This window comes from Sinohyriopsis cumingii, chromosome 15 (assembly GCF_028554795.1).
Source record: "Sinohyriopsis cumingii isolate HCF-2022 chromosome 15, ASM2855479v2, whole genome shotgun sequence".
NCBI classification, from domain to species: domain Eukaryota; kingdom Metazoa; phylum Mollusca; class Bivalvia; order Unionida; family Unionidae; genus Sinohyriopsis; species Sinohyriopsis cumingii.
In genome coordinates this window covers 141,042,624-141,057,815 of record NC_142975.1, presented here as the reverse complement: position 1 = coordinate 141,057,815, position 15,192 = coordinate 141,042,624, and the positions used below count along the sequence as shown (strand labels likewise).

Genomic DNA, 15,192 nt, shown 5'->3' with positions numbered 1-15,192 from the left:
AACCACTCAAATAAATTACTGACTATTGTTCAAACATTCAAACAGAATTAGCCTGGTGTACTGCTAGCTACTAATTTTATTACTGATGCACACAGAATCAGCCTGGTGTATTGCTACTAATTTTATTACTGATGTACACATAATTAGTTAGCCTGGTGTACTGCTAGCTACTAATTGTATTACTGATGTACACAGAATTAGCCTGGTGTACTGCTAGCTAATTTTATTACTGATGTACACAGAATTAGCCTGGTGTACTGCTAGCTAATTTTATTACTGCTGTACACAGAATTAGCCTGGTGTACTGCTACTAATTTTATTACTGATGTACACAGAATTAGCCTGGTGTACTGCTAGCTAATTTTATTACTGATGCACACATAATTAGTTAGCCTGGTGTACTGCTAGCTACTAATTGTATTACTGATGTACACAGAATTAGCCTGTGAACTGCTAGCTACTAATTTTATTACTGATGTACACAGAATTAGCCTGGTGTACTGCTACTGGTGTACTGCTAGCTACTAATTTTATTACTGATGATAACTAAAAAGTACAGGGGTTTCTGGCTAGCATTAACCAATCTGAAATGGTAGTATTCACCAACTCAATGAATATACCAAACAATTTTTAATATTTACATTGTTACTGATAATCATTCAGTGCATTGTGTGGTGACAACTGTAAACATGAAAATATTTGCAGCCGCCACAGCAGATAATAGATGCTGATGAGAGAGAGAAAAAGCAAATACAATGAAAACAAGGGACAAAGAAAATTCCAGAAATGCTCAAAAATAGATGTCATATTAGCACAAAAGATGACTTACACTTCTGCAGCAACAACACAACTACTCTTCCCACCATCCAACAAATGAACTACTTTGAGCTTCTACCCTAATGATAAAAACTGACTCACTTTCGAATCTGACACTGACACCTTCAAGTTATACCGTCAACATGTAATGATTATAAGCAAGACAAGAAATGTTTCCGCATTGATTCACATGATATTTTATTAATTAAAAAAGTTTTCCTCATGAAGTAAAGATTGCATAGACTGAATGGGTAATGTACATATGCTCTAGTGACAGCTGAAGGCAAGGAGAAACCATTTCATTTGTTTAGGAAACACTTGACTGCTGACCGCCAAAGCAGGGGTGTAACCAAAAGAATTTGGCACCCAGGGCAGATCCTTCCTTTGGCACCCCCACAAATTTTTTTTTAAATGTAAACACACAGAAAAATATCTTATGTTTACAAGTAGAATTTTTAAACACTACAGTGCTGTCATAAGCAAACTGGAAATAACTTTTACTCTGGTGGTGAATTTTTCATTTGGTTTAAAAACTTGTACTGGTATTTCAACTCTCCTAATGGGATCCCCCACATTCTAGCTGTCACCCAGGGCATACAGCCCCCCCCCCCTCGCACCCCATTTAGTATGCCACTGCTCAAAAGCATTTTACTGTTACATACAGGACATTTCCAGGGGCCAATTAGAATGGCCATTGTGAACAGGTTACCACCAAGTAAAAGGTTAGGACCGTTAGGACAGGTTTGACTGTATATTTTATTAAAGTGTTGCCATGAGCACACATTATGGATATTTTCACTGAGAATGTTGTTTGAAAGGAAATTAATAAAATATATTACTTCACATAAAAGTTTCGTCATGTGTTCAGTCAATTAATGAAAACGTTTACATGTCTGAACATCTGGTTAAATGAAATGAACCGCACCATAGAATTTTTTATTAAGGATTTTGTGCTCATTTATCTCTGATCATTAATAGTGAACAATTATTATCAACCTGCATTTATAGTTTTTTTTTAAAAAGCAACCAATGGACTTATGCTTTACTGGCTAAAAAAATTTCCCCTAGAATTCAAAGTAAGGCTATTTCTTCCTTTAAAATGCCAAGTCTTCAATCCATCTATGATATTCTTCAATAATAACAAGTGTGTGTGCGTGCATGTGTGTGATTTGGATTTTTAACGTAGCCTTATCAATTTTTCAGTCATATCACTATGATGTCTGCAGTGGCAGTTTATAGTGATGTCTAGCACTGGGGCATCATGCCGCAGACATGTAGCATGATGTCCCACTCAATTTCTATTATCATGACACCAGGCTGACTAATCCTAACACTAACCTCGTAATGCAGAGCACTAAGCGAGGCAACTGTTAGTACTGTTTTCATAAGTCTATGGTATGAATCGGCCAGGGTTGGAATCCATGACTTTTCGCATCTGAGGTGGATGCTCTAACCACTAAGCCACCAGAGTGGTCCAATAACAAGCAAGTGTTATGGCAATATAGTCTTAAATTAATCAACAGAAAGAAGCAAATCAACAAGTTTAATAAAATTATTAAAGAATAGAATTCTCCAATTTATAAATAGTAAACTTCAACAGCAACTTGCATTACTGTTAATTAAATCCCAAATAATCCTAAAAGTTCTATCACATGTCCAGAAATAAAGTGTTCCAAATGAATTCTAATCTAGAATGTGCTGATGTGCCAAGTCTTGGATGTGCTGATGTGCCAAAAGTACTGCTGTATCACAAGGATATAATCAAGAATGTTCTTGAATGAATTCGCAACAACATTACCATACTAGTGATTTAGTCTAAAATGTCAATGAACACTGCAATTCTTGTGAATAACTGTAAACACAACAATGATTTTTGACCTGAACTTAAGGTAGCATTTAAGTAATTTTATTTACTTGAAACACATAACCTGAGACAACAAGTTGACCAGGATGCTGGTCATTTTCACATCACAACAAAGCATCATAGGCAACTTTATGTACCCCCTTCCAATTTGGAAAAATATATGTAACAATAACACAAATTACAAGATGGACACAGTGTGACCATACATAATATCAAATTGGCACAATTTCCATTTAGTACCAAGTCATAACAAATCTCATGGTGAAAGAACAATGTCAATATGACCAGCCATCTAAGAAGAAGTAGTGAAAAACAAGATTTTCAAGATGGCTATTGTGGGACTCAGATTATAAGTCATACCGGCAGCATTCTCATTTAAGTCAAACTAACATCTTAAGAAGTCTTTATGCGGAAATTAATTCAATAGAAATAGTTACCAAATTTTCAAGATACCATTGGGACCAACTACACATGATACAAAGTTGGTTAGTAAAAAGCCCATGTTGATATGACCATCCATTCAGTAGTGTACTCAAGTAACTCATAAAAACACATTTCAATATGGCCATACCAACACTAACCATAGATCGAAAAGTCTTCAGACGTAAACCCATGGAAATAATACTTTCCATCCAGAAGGATTAGCAACAAGATTTTCAAGATGGCCATTGTGTTGGCCATATTTTTAAGAAGCTGTTTGATGAAAAATGTACAGCAATATGACTTTCTTCTCAGGAGATGTAGTGATAAGATTTTCAAGATGGCCACTGTAGCAGCCATATTGGACATCAGATCAAACCATTTTCATTTAGGACCAACCCAACATCATAAAAATCATTTACTGAAAAAAAAAACACGGCACCAGGACTTGCCATTCAGTAGAAATAGTTACAAGATTTTTACAGATGGCCATGTTGGACATCAGATCAGCCCATTTTCATTTTGGACTAAGATGACATCATAAGATGAGTTTTGATGAAAACCAAATGTTGATATGACCATCCATTCAATAAGAGTAGTGTTAACAAAAATTTTAAGATGCTGGATGTCCAAGCGATATAATTTACATTTAGGACCAAGCAGACCATCATATCAGAAAATGGGATGAATGTGTTTGTGTAAAGTTTTATCGCAATCCTTAAGTAGTTTTCAAGGAGTAGCAATAGTAAACTCATGCTAATGGAAAACAATCCATCTCATAAGCTCTTCTGGTCATTGACAAGTAGAGCTAATAAATTTTCTAAATTACTTTTCAAATAACTTAATCATTAATAAATGACAAATTGTGTATTTGCATAAATTTGGTCTCTTCTGCCATTATTTCAGCTTAAAACAAAATGAAGGCTTCCTCATCACATTAAAAATTAATAATCAGGATGGTTAAGGATGGATGGTAAGAAAGAAAAAAGTTACACCGCATAATCAGTTTACAAACTTCTAAATCTACACTGTACAATACTGATTTACAGTCATGTAAACTAAGTTACCATTCCACCCTCTTTTTAACTCAATACTGATTTGATTTACAATCTGTTCAACAAGATTTTTGTTAAGATCTTTTAAAAATATTGCTATCTTTCTTGCCATTAATTACATATGTGTAGAAGATTAGTGGAGGAGTACCATACAAGTATTGATTACAGTCTATTAAATAAAGACTTGAAAGCAAATAAATGAAAAAAAAAATATACGAGTTCTCTATAATGATTCTGAAAGTGAAAGTCCAGAACCACATTTTCCAAAGAAAAGAAATGAAACAGGTCAAATAGATTTTGAAAACTAAGAATCTAAAAAGTTACAATTTACTTGAGCTCCAAAAGGAGCACAAGGTGCGTACATTTTTAACAGATGATTTGGCAACCTCTTCTTCATGCACAAAAAAAAGTAACAGGATATGAAATACCCCAATTGTTTACATCAGATCAGCACCATTTTTTTTCAGGACTATCTAGATAGACATCACAAGTTGTCTTTTAGTGAAACCCCAATTTGATATGATCGTCTATTAAATCAGGTGAAGCAACCAGAGCAGCATCATTTTCATTCAGCACTAACTAGACACCATAAGAAGTCTTATTGTAAAACCTGTACCATTAAAACTTTCTATTCAAATGGTATTAACAAAATTTTCAAAAATGGCAACTGTGGTAGTCATACTGGACTCCAGATTGGCCATATTTTCAATTAAGACAAACCTGACAGCATAAGTCTTTCAATGAAAATCACATGTTGATGTGACCATCATTCATACAGAGTAGCAATAACTAAAGTTTCAAGATGGTCACTGTGGTGGTCATACTGGATTTCCATGTGGCCCTTGCTGGATTTACAAGAGGCACAATTTTCTTAAAGACCAACTAGTCTGTATAAGGAGCTGTTTGATGAAAAACCTACAGCAATATGACTTTCTTCTCAGGAGATGTTGTGATAAGATTTTCAAGATGGCCACTGTAGCAGCCATATTGGACATCAGATCAAACCATTTTCATTTAGGACCAACCCAACATCATAAAAATCATTTACTGAAAAAAAAAACACGGCACCAGGACTTGCCATTCAGTAGAAATAGTTACAAGATTTTTACAGATGGCCATGTTGGACATCAGATCAGCCCATTTTCATTTTGGACTAAGATGACATCATAAGATGAGTTTTGATGAAAACCAAATGTTGATATGACCATCCATTCAATAAGAGTAGTGTTAACAAAAATTTTAAGATGCTGGATGTCCAAGCGATATAATTTACATTTAGGACCAAGCAGACCATCATATCAGAAAATGGGATGAATGTGTTTGTGTAAAGTTTTATCGCAATCCTTAAGTAGTTTTCAAGGAGTAGCAATAGTAAACTCATGCTAATGGAAAACAATCCATCTCATAAGCTCTTCTAGTCATTGACAAGCAGAGCTAATAAATTTTCTAAATTACTTTTCAAATAACTTAATCATTAATAAATGACAAATTGTGTATTTGCATAAATTTGGTCTCTTCTGCCATTATTTCAGCCTAAAACAAAATGAAGGCTTCCTCGTCACATTAAAAATTAATAATTAGGATGGTTAAGGATGGATGGTAAGAAAGAAAAAGTTACACCGCATAATCAGTTTACAAACTTCTAAATCTACACTGTACAATACTGATTTACAGTCATGTAAACTAAGTTACCATTCCACCCTCTTTTTAACTCAATACTGATTTGACTTACGATCTGTTAAACTAGATTTTTCTTAAGATTTTTTAAAAATATTGCTATCTTTCTTGCCATTAATTACACTTGTGTAGAAGATTAGTGGAGGAGTACCATACAAGTATTGAATACAGTCTACTAAATAAAGACTTTAAAGCAAATAAATGAAAAACAAAAATATAGTGTTGCTGGATGTCCAAGCAATATAATTTACATTTAGGACCAAGCAGACCATCAAATCAGAATATGGAATGAATGTGTTTGTGTAAAGTTTTATCACAATCCTTAAGTAGTTTTCAAGGAGTAGCAATAGTAAACTCATGCTAATGGAAAACAATCCATCTCATAAGCTCTTCTAGTCATTGACAAGCAGAGCTAATAAATTTTCTAAATTACTTTTCAAATAACTTAATCATTAATAAATGACAAATTGTGTATTTGCATAAATTTGGTCTCTTCTGCCATTATTTCAGCCTAAAACAAAATGAAGGCTTCCTCGTCACATTAAAAATTAATAATTAGGATGGTTAAGGATGGATGGTAAGAAAGAAAAAGTTACACCGCATAATCAGTTTACAAACTTCTAAATCTACACTGTACAATACTGATTTACAGTCATGTAAACTAAGTTACCATTCCACCCTCTTTTTAACTCAATACTGATTTGACTTACGATCTGTTAAACTAGATTTTTCTTAAGATTTTTTAAAAATATTGCTATCTTTCTTGCCATTAATTACACTTGTGTAGAAGATTAGTGGAGGAGTACCATACAAGTATTGAATACAGTCTACTAAATAAAGACTTTAAAGCAAATAAATGAAAAACAAAAATATAGTGTTGCTGGATGTCCAAGCAATATAATTTACATTTAGGACCAAGCAGACCATCAAATCAGAATATGGGATGAATGTGTTTGTGTAAAGTTTTATCACAATCCTTAAGTAGTTTTCAAGGAGTAGCAATAGTAAACTCATGCTAATGGAAAACAATCCATCTCATAAGCTCTTCTAGTCATTGACAAGCAGAGCTAATAAATTTTCTAAATTACTTTTCAAATAACTTAATCATTAATAAATGACAAATTGTGTATTTGCATAAATTTGGTCTCTTCTGCCATTATTTCAGCCTAAAACAAAATGAAGGCTTCCTCGTCACATTAAAAATTAATAATTAGGATGGTTAAGGATGGATGGTAAGAAAGAAAAAGTTACACCGCATAATCAGTTTACAAACTTCTAAATCTACACTGTACAATACTGATTTACAGTCATGTAAACTAAGTTACCATTCCACCCTCTTTTTAACTCAATACTGATTTGACTTACGATCTGTTAAACTAGATTTTTCTTAAGATTTTTTAAAAATATTGCTATCTTTCTTGCCATTAATTACACTTGTGTAGAAGATTAGTGGAGGAGTACCATACAAGTATTGAATACAGTCTACTAAATAAAGACTTTAAAGCAAATAAATGAAAAACAAAAATATAGTGTTGCTGGATGTCCAAGCAATATAATTTACATTTAGGACCAAGCAGACCATCAAATCAGAATATGGGATGAATGTGTTTGTGTAAAGTTTTATCACAATCCTTAAGTAGTTTTCAAGGAGTAGCAATAATAAACTCATGCTAATGGAAAACAATCCATCTCATAAGCTCTTCTGGTCATTGACAAGCAGAGCTAATACATTTTCTAAATTACTTTTCAAATAACTTAATCATTAATAAATGACAAATTGTGTACTTGCATAAATTTGGTCTCTTCTGCCATTATTTCAGCCTAAAACTAAATGAAGGCTTCCTCATAACATTAAAAAATAATAATTAGGATGGTTGAGGATGGATGATAAGAAGAAAAAAGTTACACCGCTAGTTTACAAACTTCTAAATCTACACTGTACAATACTGATTTACAGTCATGTAATATAAGTTATCATTCCACCCTCCGTTTAACTCAATACTGATCTGATTTACAATCGGTTAAACTAGATTTTTGTTAAGATTTGTTTTAAATATTGCTATCTTTTTTGCCATTAATTACATGTGTGTACAAGATTAGTGGAGTATCATACAAGTATTGATTAGTCTACTAAATAAAGACTTGAAAGCAGAAAAATGAAAAACAAAAATACAGAGTTCTCTATAATGATTCTGAAAGTGAAAGTCCAGAAATACATTTTCCAAAGAAAAGAAATGAAACAGGTCAAATAGATTTTGAAAACTAAGAATCTAAAAAGTGACATTTTACTTGAGGCTCCAAAAGGTTAAGGAGCAGAAGGTGCAGACATTTTTAATAGATGATTTGGCAACCTCTTCTTCGTGCACAAAAAAAGTATCAGGATATGAAATACCCCAATTGTTTACATGTTGTGCTTGGGTGCGAGTGAGAGAGAGAGAGAGAGAAAGAGGAGGGGGAGAGAGACTGATTCTTTAAATTATTCCTCCATTTTCTGAAAACTAAGATAATTTAAAGAAATGCAACATATAAAGGCACAAAAATAGCCAATTCAGTACATAGAAGCCCAGAGAATTATTAATAATTCAAGAGTGAGAAAAAGTATAAATAAATTAAATACCAAACACAGCAATAACATGCTTTCAAATATTATACCTGAAGTATTTGTATTGTGCAAGGACTTACAACATTCACTTTCTGTCAACCGATGTTTTCTGTTCAATCATTTAATATCCATCACATATATTTTATTTTTATTTAGTATTAAACATTTACAACTTCTGAAGATCTAAGTACACAAAAATAATACCCTACATGCTTTGCAGTTCAATGCAAATATTTCTTGCATTATATTCTGTGTAAATTCTCTAATCAATATACATGTATATAATAATATCCTTTATCATAATGAAATTCTTGGTGGTCTTGTCGCATTAATCCATGATTCGGATTCCAATCATTCTGAAATTGTTTAAAGTAGCATACTCAGATGGGGGCTGACCTTTTTTTTAAATACCTGGTTACTGGACTTGTTAATGAAATTTATGCTAGATCTGTCCCAGTATTTCATTAAAGACATACCAAGTATGTAATACAGTACATATAATTATGCTGAATAATTACTTTGCTACAATAGTAAATATATAATTCTGTTAGTAAATATATAATGCTGTTAGATCCCCCTATTTCATTTCTAATTTCTGCATTTATCTTCAACCTGATTCAATATACCTGATACAAATCAACCATGAAAGAGTCTGTCTGACTCTCTTGGGTTGGGGCACAAAAATAAAAATGCTGTTTCCTAAAGCAAGAGGCAGTGAGGGTCACAATCTATTAAAGGGCCTTTTTCTTCAAGGGAGGGCTATTTTCACTGTGGATTCGCCTTTTTTTTTAATGAGACCATGTTATGCCCCAATACTATTCACAAGGGCCATCTCTTCAAGCAAATAACCCTTTCACTAAATAACATATTTATTTTGCCGTCTTTTGCATGTATGCTGCTTAATATCTTCTTTGTGTCATTTAATGTTGGCAATATATATATATATATATATATATATATATATATTACAGTGTAAAGCCAGGTAATTACTCATCAAATTATCTTTAGCGTGTATGGAAATGCTATTTTTACTAGCTGAGAAAACCATACCACATTCTAAATGATCATTTTTAGAAAGAAACTATTTGTGGATGAGTTTATTTTTCTGGTGTTTTGGGGGTTGTTGTACTATAGATCAAAAATTATTTTTCATGTATAATGTTCCAACAATCTACTGACTGAAAAATATTTTCTTTTTTGTGTGATATTATTAACTGCAAAGAATTCAATAATGATGTTATAAAATAATGATTAATTACCTTTCATTTCCCTTTCTATATTTTTCAAAGTGAGGGACTCTGAGTTTATGCCTGGTACTCTATGAAATTGGCTGGGGACTCAAAAGTTCCAGGAGTGAAGAGCCCAGGACTCCTCATCCTGGAACTCTGTTGAGGGACTTATCCTCCTCGATAACATGTGCATATCTGAGTCCAATAATAAAGACTACAGCACAAGTGAAGGAGCAAGTTACGTGGAACCTATTAAACATTAAGGGCATGCCAATCTTGCTCGGACATCAACAATGAAAAGATGAGGGTGGGATGGTTGTTAACTGGTTTAATAATGGTAACAATTGTCAATAAACTGTCATATTTTGTAATAATAAAGTTGTTTGCTTCTTTATATAAAATACCCATATTTTCAAGACTACCATCCTCTGAAAGATTGTATGAAATATTTCTCCAAGTGGTTTTGACACAGATCATGTATATACATGATACATCATAAAATATATTTAAAAAAGTAAGCTGATAAAATTCTGTAAAATGCATAAAAAAATAACAGATAAAGGTGACACATACAATCCTTCAAATAAGATTGAAATTTGCTGTTTAAACTGCAAGATTTTCTTGAGTGGTATGTTCTCATATAGTCTGTGCAAATAATTCAGTCAAATAAGCTGAAGTGTTCCACTATCAATGGACACTGACAGCATATGCATTCTGGTTGAGATTCACTTTTCTGGAGGTACCCATGAGTCAGGTATGCATGTCGAATTAGCAGTCAGCATAATACTACCTCCAATCTGCTATATACAAGTGATGCCACATTCCAACAGTGGGTCTGATGTTTTTACGTGTATGTTTGCTTGTGGAGTTTTCATTCCACATATTTTGCCATGCTGATTTATAAAATAGCTAAGTCTGTAAATGGAATCTTCCATTTGTAAATGAGTGACTTTAGGACCACTCTGGATCCTTAATCTGCCCTTTCATCACCTTTGATATCATTGAAACTAGAGAGCCAACAGTACATAATTTTTTTTTAAAAAACCTGCTGTATGAGAATATCTATCTGTAATATACGAGATATTAATGGGGTTGTGACTTGGCAGATTCTAAATTATGACAGGTTCCAATGTGAAAACAAATTCTGAAAAGATAATGAAATTTGTGGGTTGTATCTTTTAGATGTTTGAGTATAGCTCTCATTTCTACACAAAAAATGGAGGCTTTTGTCCAATAATACCAAAGAGGGTCCCATGGAAAAATATTCATTGTTCCTAATGAAGTAATCACTATAAATAAAGTAACAGCAGTGAAGGTTTTCATGGTTCCAATAAAATGGCATATTGATGGTATAGCAACATTGCACTAAAATTTGTGAATGGAGATTAGGTCCTATTTTCTGCACAAGTTCTTCCTTTTTCATTGGGGGAAACAATACAATCCATAAAAATTGGCACCCACTGTTCAATGCAACTTAATGGTGGCAGTACTTTGAGTTATTTCCATTCCAAAAGTCAAATTACAGGGCTCCAAGTTGAGAGTAAATTACTCAAAATTTCAATGAAAGTTCTGATTAGAGTAAATTTTGCAAGAGTCACTGCCTGGTTTCAAAAAAAGAAAATATAAACACAGGAAAGTTACCTACACAGGATGGCCAATCAACTTGAAATGCCAAAAGAAGTGACAAACTCACCCGACACTTAGATATATGGAATGATTTTACAACAGTGAAAGTATTTGTAACGATACATTGTTGCTTATAAAGTTTCATTTATTGTGTTTTGTTCCAGTGAAACATTTTTCATAATTGGTGACTAAATGTTTGTAAATGGCAACTTTATTTTAAAGATGGTAGCCATTCTGCAACCAAATCATTAACCCACTTGAAGCCTTGCATTAACTTTATATACTGTTTATCTAGAGAAACTTTCATGCTACTTCATTTCACACACTGTATTTTTCATAATCACTGATTAAGTGCAAAAGGTGGCAAGTGTTATCCATGGATCTGATCTAAGTTTTATTCACATGACAACCAGACACTTTGAGCCTAAAAGACTAAGAGTCCCCAAGCAAGACCTTCAGTCTTTTCCCCCAGATCTTTGGAAAAATAATTATTATGTAATCATACCAGTTTCAGAATGACAGCCTTTCTAAATTTTTCACTGTTAGTCTCAAAATTGTCCACATGATCCAAAGAGCATAAACTGTACTTGTTAGCTAATACCCACTTATTGTCCCATGTTTCAGTACCCACTTAATACCCACTTAAAATCTGTATGTAGCATTATTGCCCCATGTTTCAGTACCCACTTAATACCCACTTAAAATCTGTATGTAGCATTATTGCCCCATGTTTCAGTACCCACTTAATACCCACTTAAAATCTGTATGTAGCATTATTGCCCCATGTTTCAGTACCCACTTAATACCCACTTAAAATCTGTATGTAGCATTATTGTCCCATGTTTCAGTACCCACTTAATACCCACTTAAAATCTGTATGTAGCATTATTGCCCCATGTTTCAGTACCCACTTAATACCCACTTAAAATCTGTATGTAGCATTATTGCCCCATGTTTCAGTACCCACTTTAAATCTGTAGGAAGCATTATTGTCCCATTATTTCAGTTCTACTGTCTTGACTTACAAGCCCATCCGGATAAAAAAAATTTCATATCAAATGGTCTATCTCAATACTGGTCTTCAAATTATACCAAAAAACTGAGACGCATTAGGAATCTGGTGAAAAATTACGACTTGTCTTCCCAAGTTAGGTTTTACTGCATAAGCAAAGCCTGACCCAGTTCCTAAGTACACATAAACTTTAATTTTAAGACCTTTATAGTCACAACTGTAAACCTACACATAGCATTCCCACATTGAAAGTCTTGATCTAGGTTTTTATGTTATTATGCTCACATGTACACAGCTCCACACAGCTTGACCGAATCAATCTCCAGGTCTTATTGGAAAAGAAGGAATACAAATGGGAAAAATTGCTCAGCACCAAGCAAGTATGATATAGGGAAAATAGTTACAAACTTTCTAAATTTGTGTTTTATCCTTTATAAAAACTGGGATGATTCCTTCAAAATTGAACTTGCCCAATAACGATATGTTATCCAGGCCTGGTGGGCTAAGGATTTGACATCCTATGTCAATGCTTAAAAAAGATATCAATTTGAAACAGCACTTGACTTGTTGATGGATTCCTGAGATCAATTTCTTGTCCAGCTGTATTGCTTTGATATTTTGTGCCCACTATGTTACTTGTGAAGAGGTACAACTAAATACACCTGTACAAACACAAAGTCTGCCCATGAAAAATACTTTTTATTGGTGTTGTCTATCAGTGTTGTAATGAATACCTTGCACACTTTACCTGTAAATGCTGCAATAAGCACTTTTGCAAACCTGAAAATCTGTTTTATGGAACAATTATCCTGCCTGACAGCCACAAAATCTCAATCCCAAAATTTTGCACATATGAAACTCTGACACACAAGATTCACATAGTTTCTGTATCAGTTACAGATCAAATTGATGGTTGCACAACTGATTAAATTCCCGTAAGCTTCTGATCCGATTTTTCTTCAATTACCAGAGATATTTATTTCAAGCATATGCAGATTTATTACAGAAATATTTTTTCTTTAATTTAACACATTAAACAAGTTTCTCAATTGTTCTACAAGTGACACACTGAATATCTGGGTTCTACACTTTCGTTTTTGAAAACACCCCCCCCCCACCTCCTATTTAATAAAAACATTGTCATAATATGCACATATACACTAAACAGAAGGACAAATATACTAATATGTGTATTGGACGGTACAGGTCGCCATGTTGATATAATAATCATATGGCATCTGGTCATGTGTGTAGCTTTACCCACCTTGCCCAGAACAGCTTCAGCATTTTCCTCTGCTCGTTTGTAAAATTCGTACATTTTGTTCTTTTGATGATAGGTAAATGCTGGGTGATTCATAGCCATCATCAAAACTAACAGATTGCAATATACTGTGAATTCGTTCTGAGACTTCTGCACAGCAAATACAGTTGTAAGATTCGACTCTAACAGGCCACACAGTATGTTGGAACAAATTCGATTGGACGAATGCAAGAGAGCTAGATACGTTGCCATTTTAGTCCTGAATATATGTTCATCTGTTTCCATAAAATTTGACAAGTCGTTCTTATTATTTGCCTTTGATTCAGATTCCCTAAGGTGACTGAAATCCCTTTTGCCTAGGTCTTCCAAAACCGAACCTATGAATCTTAATTCCAACGGTAGGCATAAACGTAACATTCCACACATGTAATCTATCCTCTTATGAGGAGTCAGATGTTTGAACCACAGGCACAAATCCTCCTTTCTCACCATCGTAAAAGAATGAATAAACAGTAGGTTCAACTATTTTAACCAAACCGGTCTATCTGCTATAAAACTGGGGGAATGAAACTAGCCATTTTAACGATTCTAAGAAACCTTGAATATCGAAATCCTGATCTTCATACGGGCATTTCGTAATCGACCAATGAAAATCAAAATTACTCAACTGTGCGATCTAATGAAATTAATATTCGGCACTTAAGATAGAATTTAATAGGCTTTTATAATGCCTAACCAATTTTAAAATTATTATAGAAAATACAATTGAATGATGTTAGTTAGATAGAAAAAAATATTTTGTCTACACTATTATGTCGCCTTTTTTCACGTGATGCAGCACAGCCAAATTATTAATAATCTAACGAAGCTCATTCAGGACATAATTTACAACTTTATTACATTTGACACGTCCACTAAAACAATTCAGTGTACATATTAACATGTGAGGCATCGGAAAAATTAGTCTGTACGTAATCCGGAAAATATTGTATAAACAAAATCGTGAGATAAAGAAAACAAATGACAAGAAATAAAATCTACCTTGATAGGATCAGTGGGCAGAGGGATGTTTTCATTCCTAATCCAATTCTCCACAGGGTAGGATCGCATCTGGATACTATGACGTTTAGTTCGAAATGTTTCCTTCCTATTACCTCTTAAGATTCTCATAACTAACCCAAATGAAGTTACCAATTGGCTAAATATGTGGGAACAGTGAAGAAAAGTGATAAATTAAAATAAAATATGTTAATGTGAAAAATTTCAAATACCCTTCACCGAAGTGCTAAAAAATGTCTTAGCTTTCTTTCAGTACGTAAATTAATATCAGAGTTGTTGAGCACTAGTTAAATTGTGTAGACTCTGTTCATGCACATCCAGTTAAACAGTTAAACAAGAAACACACTTAATTCAAATGCCAGTCCTCTCATATCTGTCCTACCCATTGCTGTACCACTTTCCTTACAACTTCACAAAATAGTTCAGTACTTATAGACCTCATACCAATGTATCTAGTACAAGGCCAGCACAATGTTCCCAAACCATACTGGAATTCATTACCTCTAAAGTGACAAAATATGTACCAGAACACTCATATACCTTACTATTGAAATACTACCATATTGATGTC

At 33.5% G+C, this 15,192-nt stretch overlaps 1 protein-coding gene across 2 annotated transcripts in view; it reads right to left on the bottom strand.

The window, feature by feature from the left end:
- LOC149782926 (uncharacterized) overlaps positions 1 to 14,191 on the bottom strand; it is a 149,423-nt gene extending 135,232 nt beyond the window's left edge. For both annotated transcript variants that reach the window (XM_089934482.1, XM_089934483.1), the window contains exon 1: positions 13,566 to 14,191. In XM_089934482.1, the coding sequence (XP_089790608.1) occupies positions 13,566 to 14,054 (489 nt within the window). In that variant the 5' untranslated portion in view covers positions 14,055 to 14,191. The remainder of the gene's footprint in view (positions 1 to 13,565) is intronic.
- Positions 14,192 to 15,192: the final 1,001 nt, after the last annotated feature.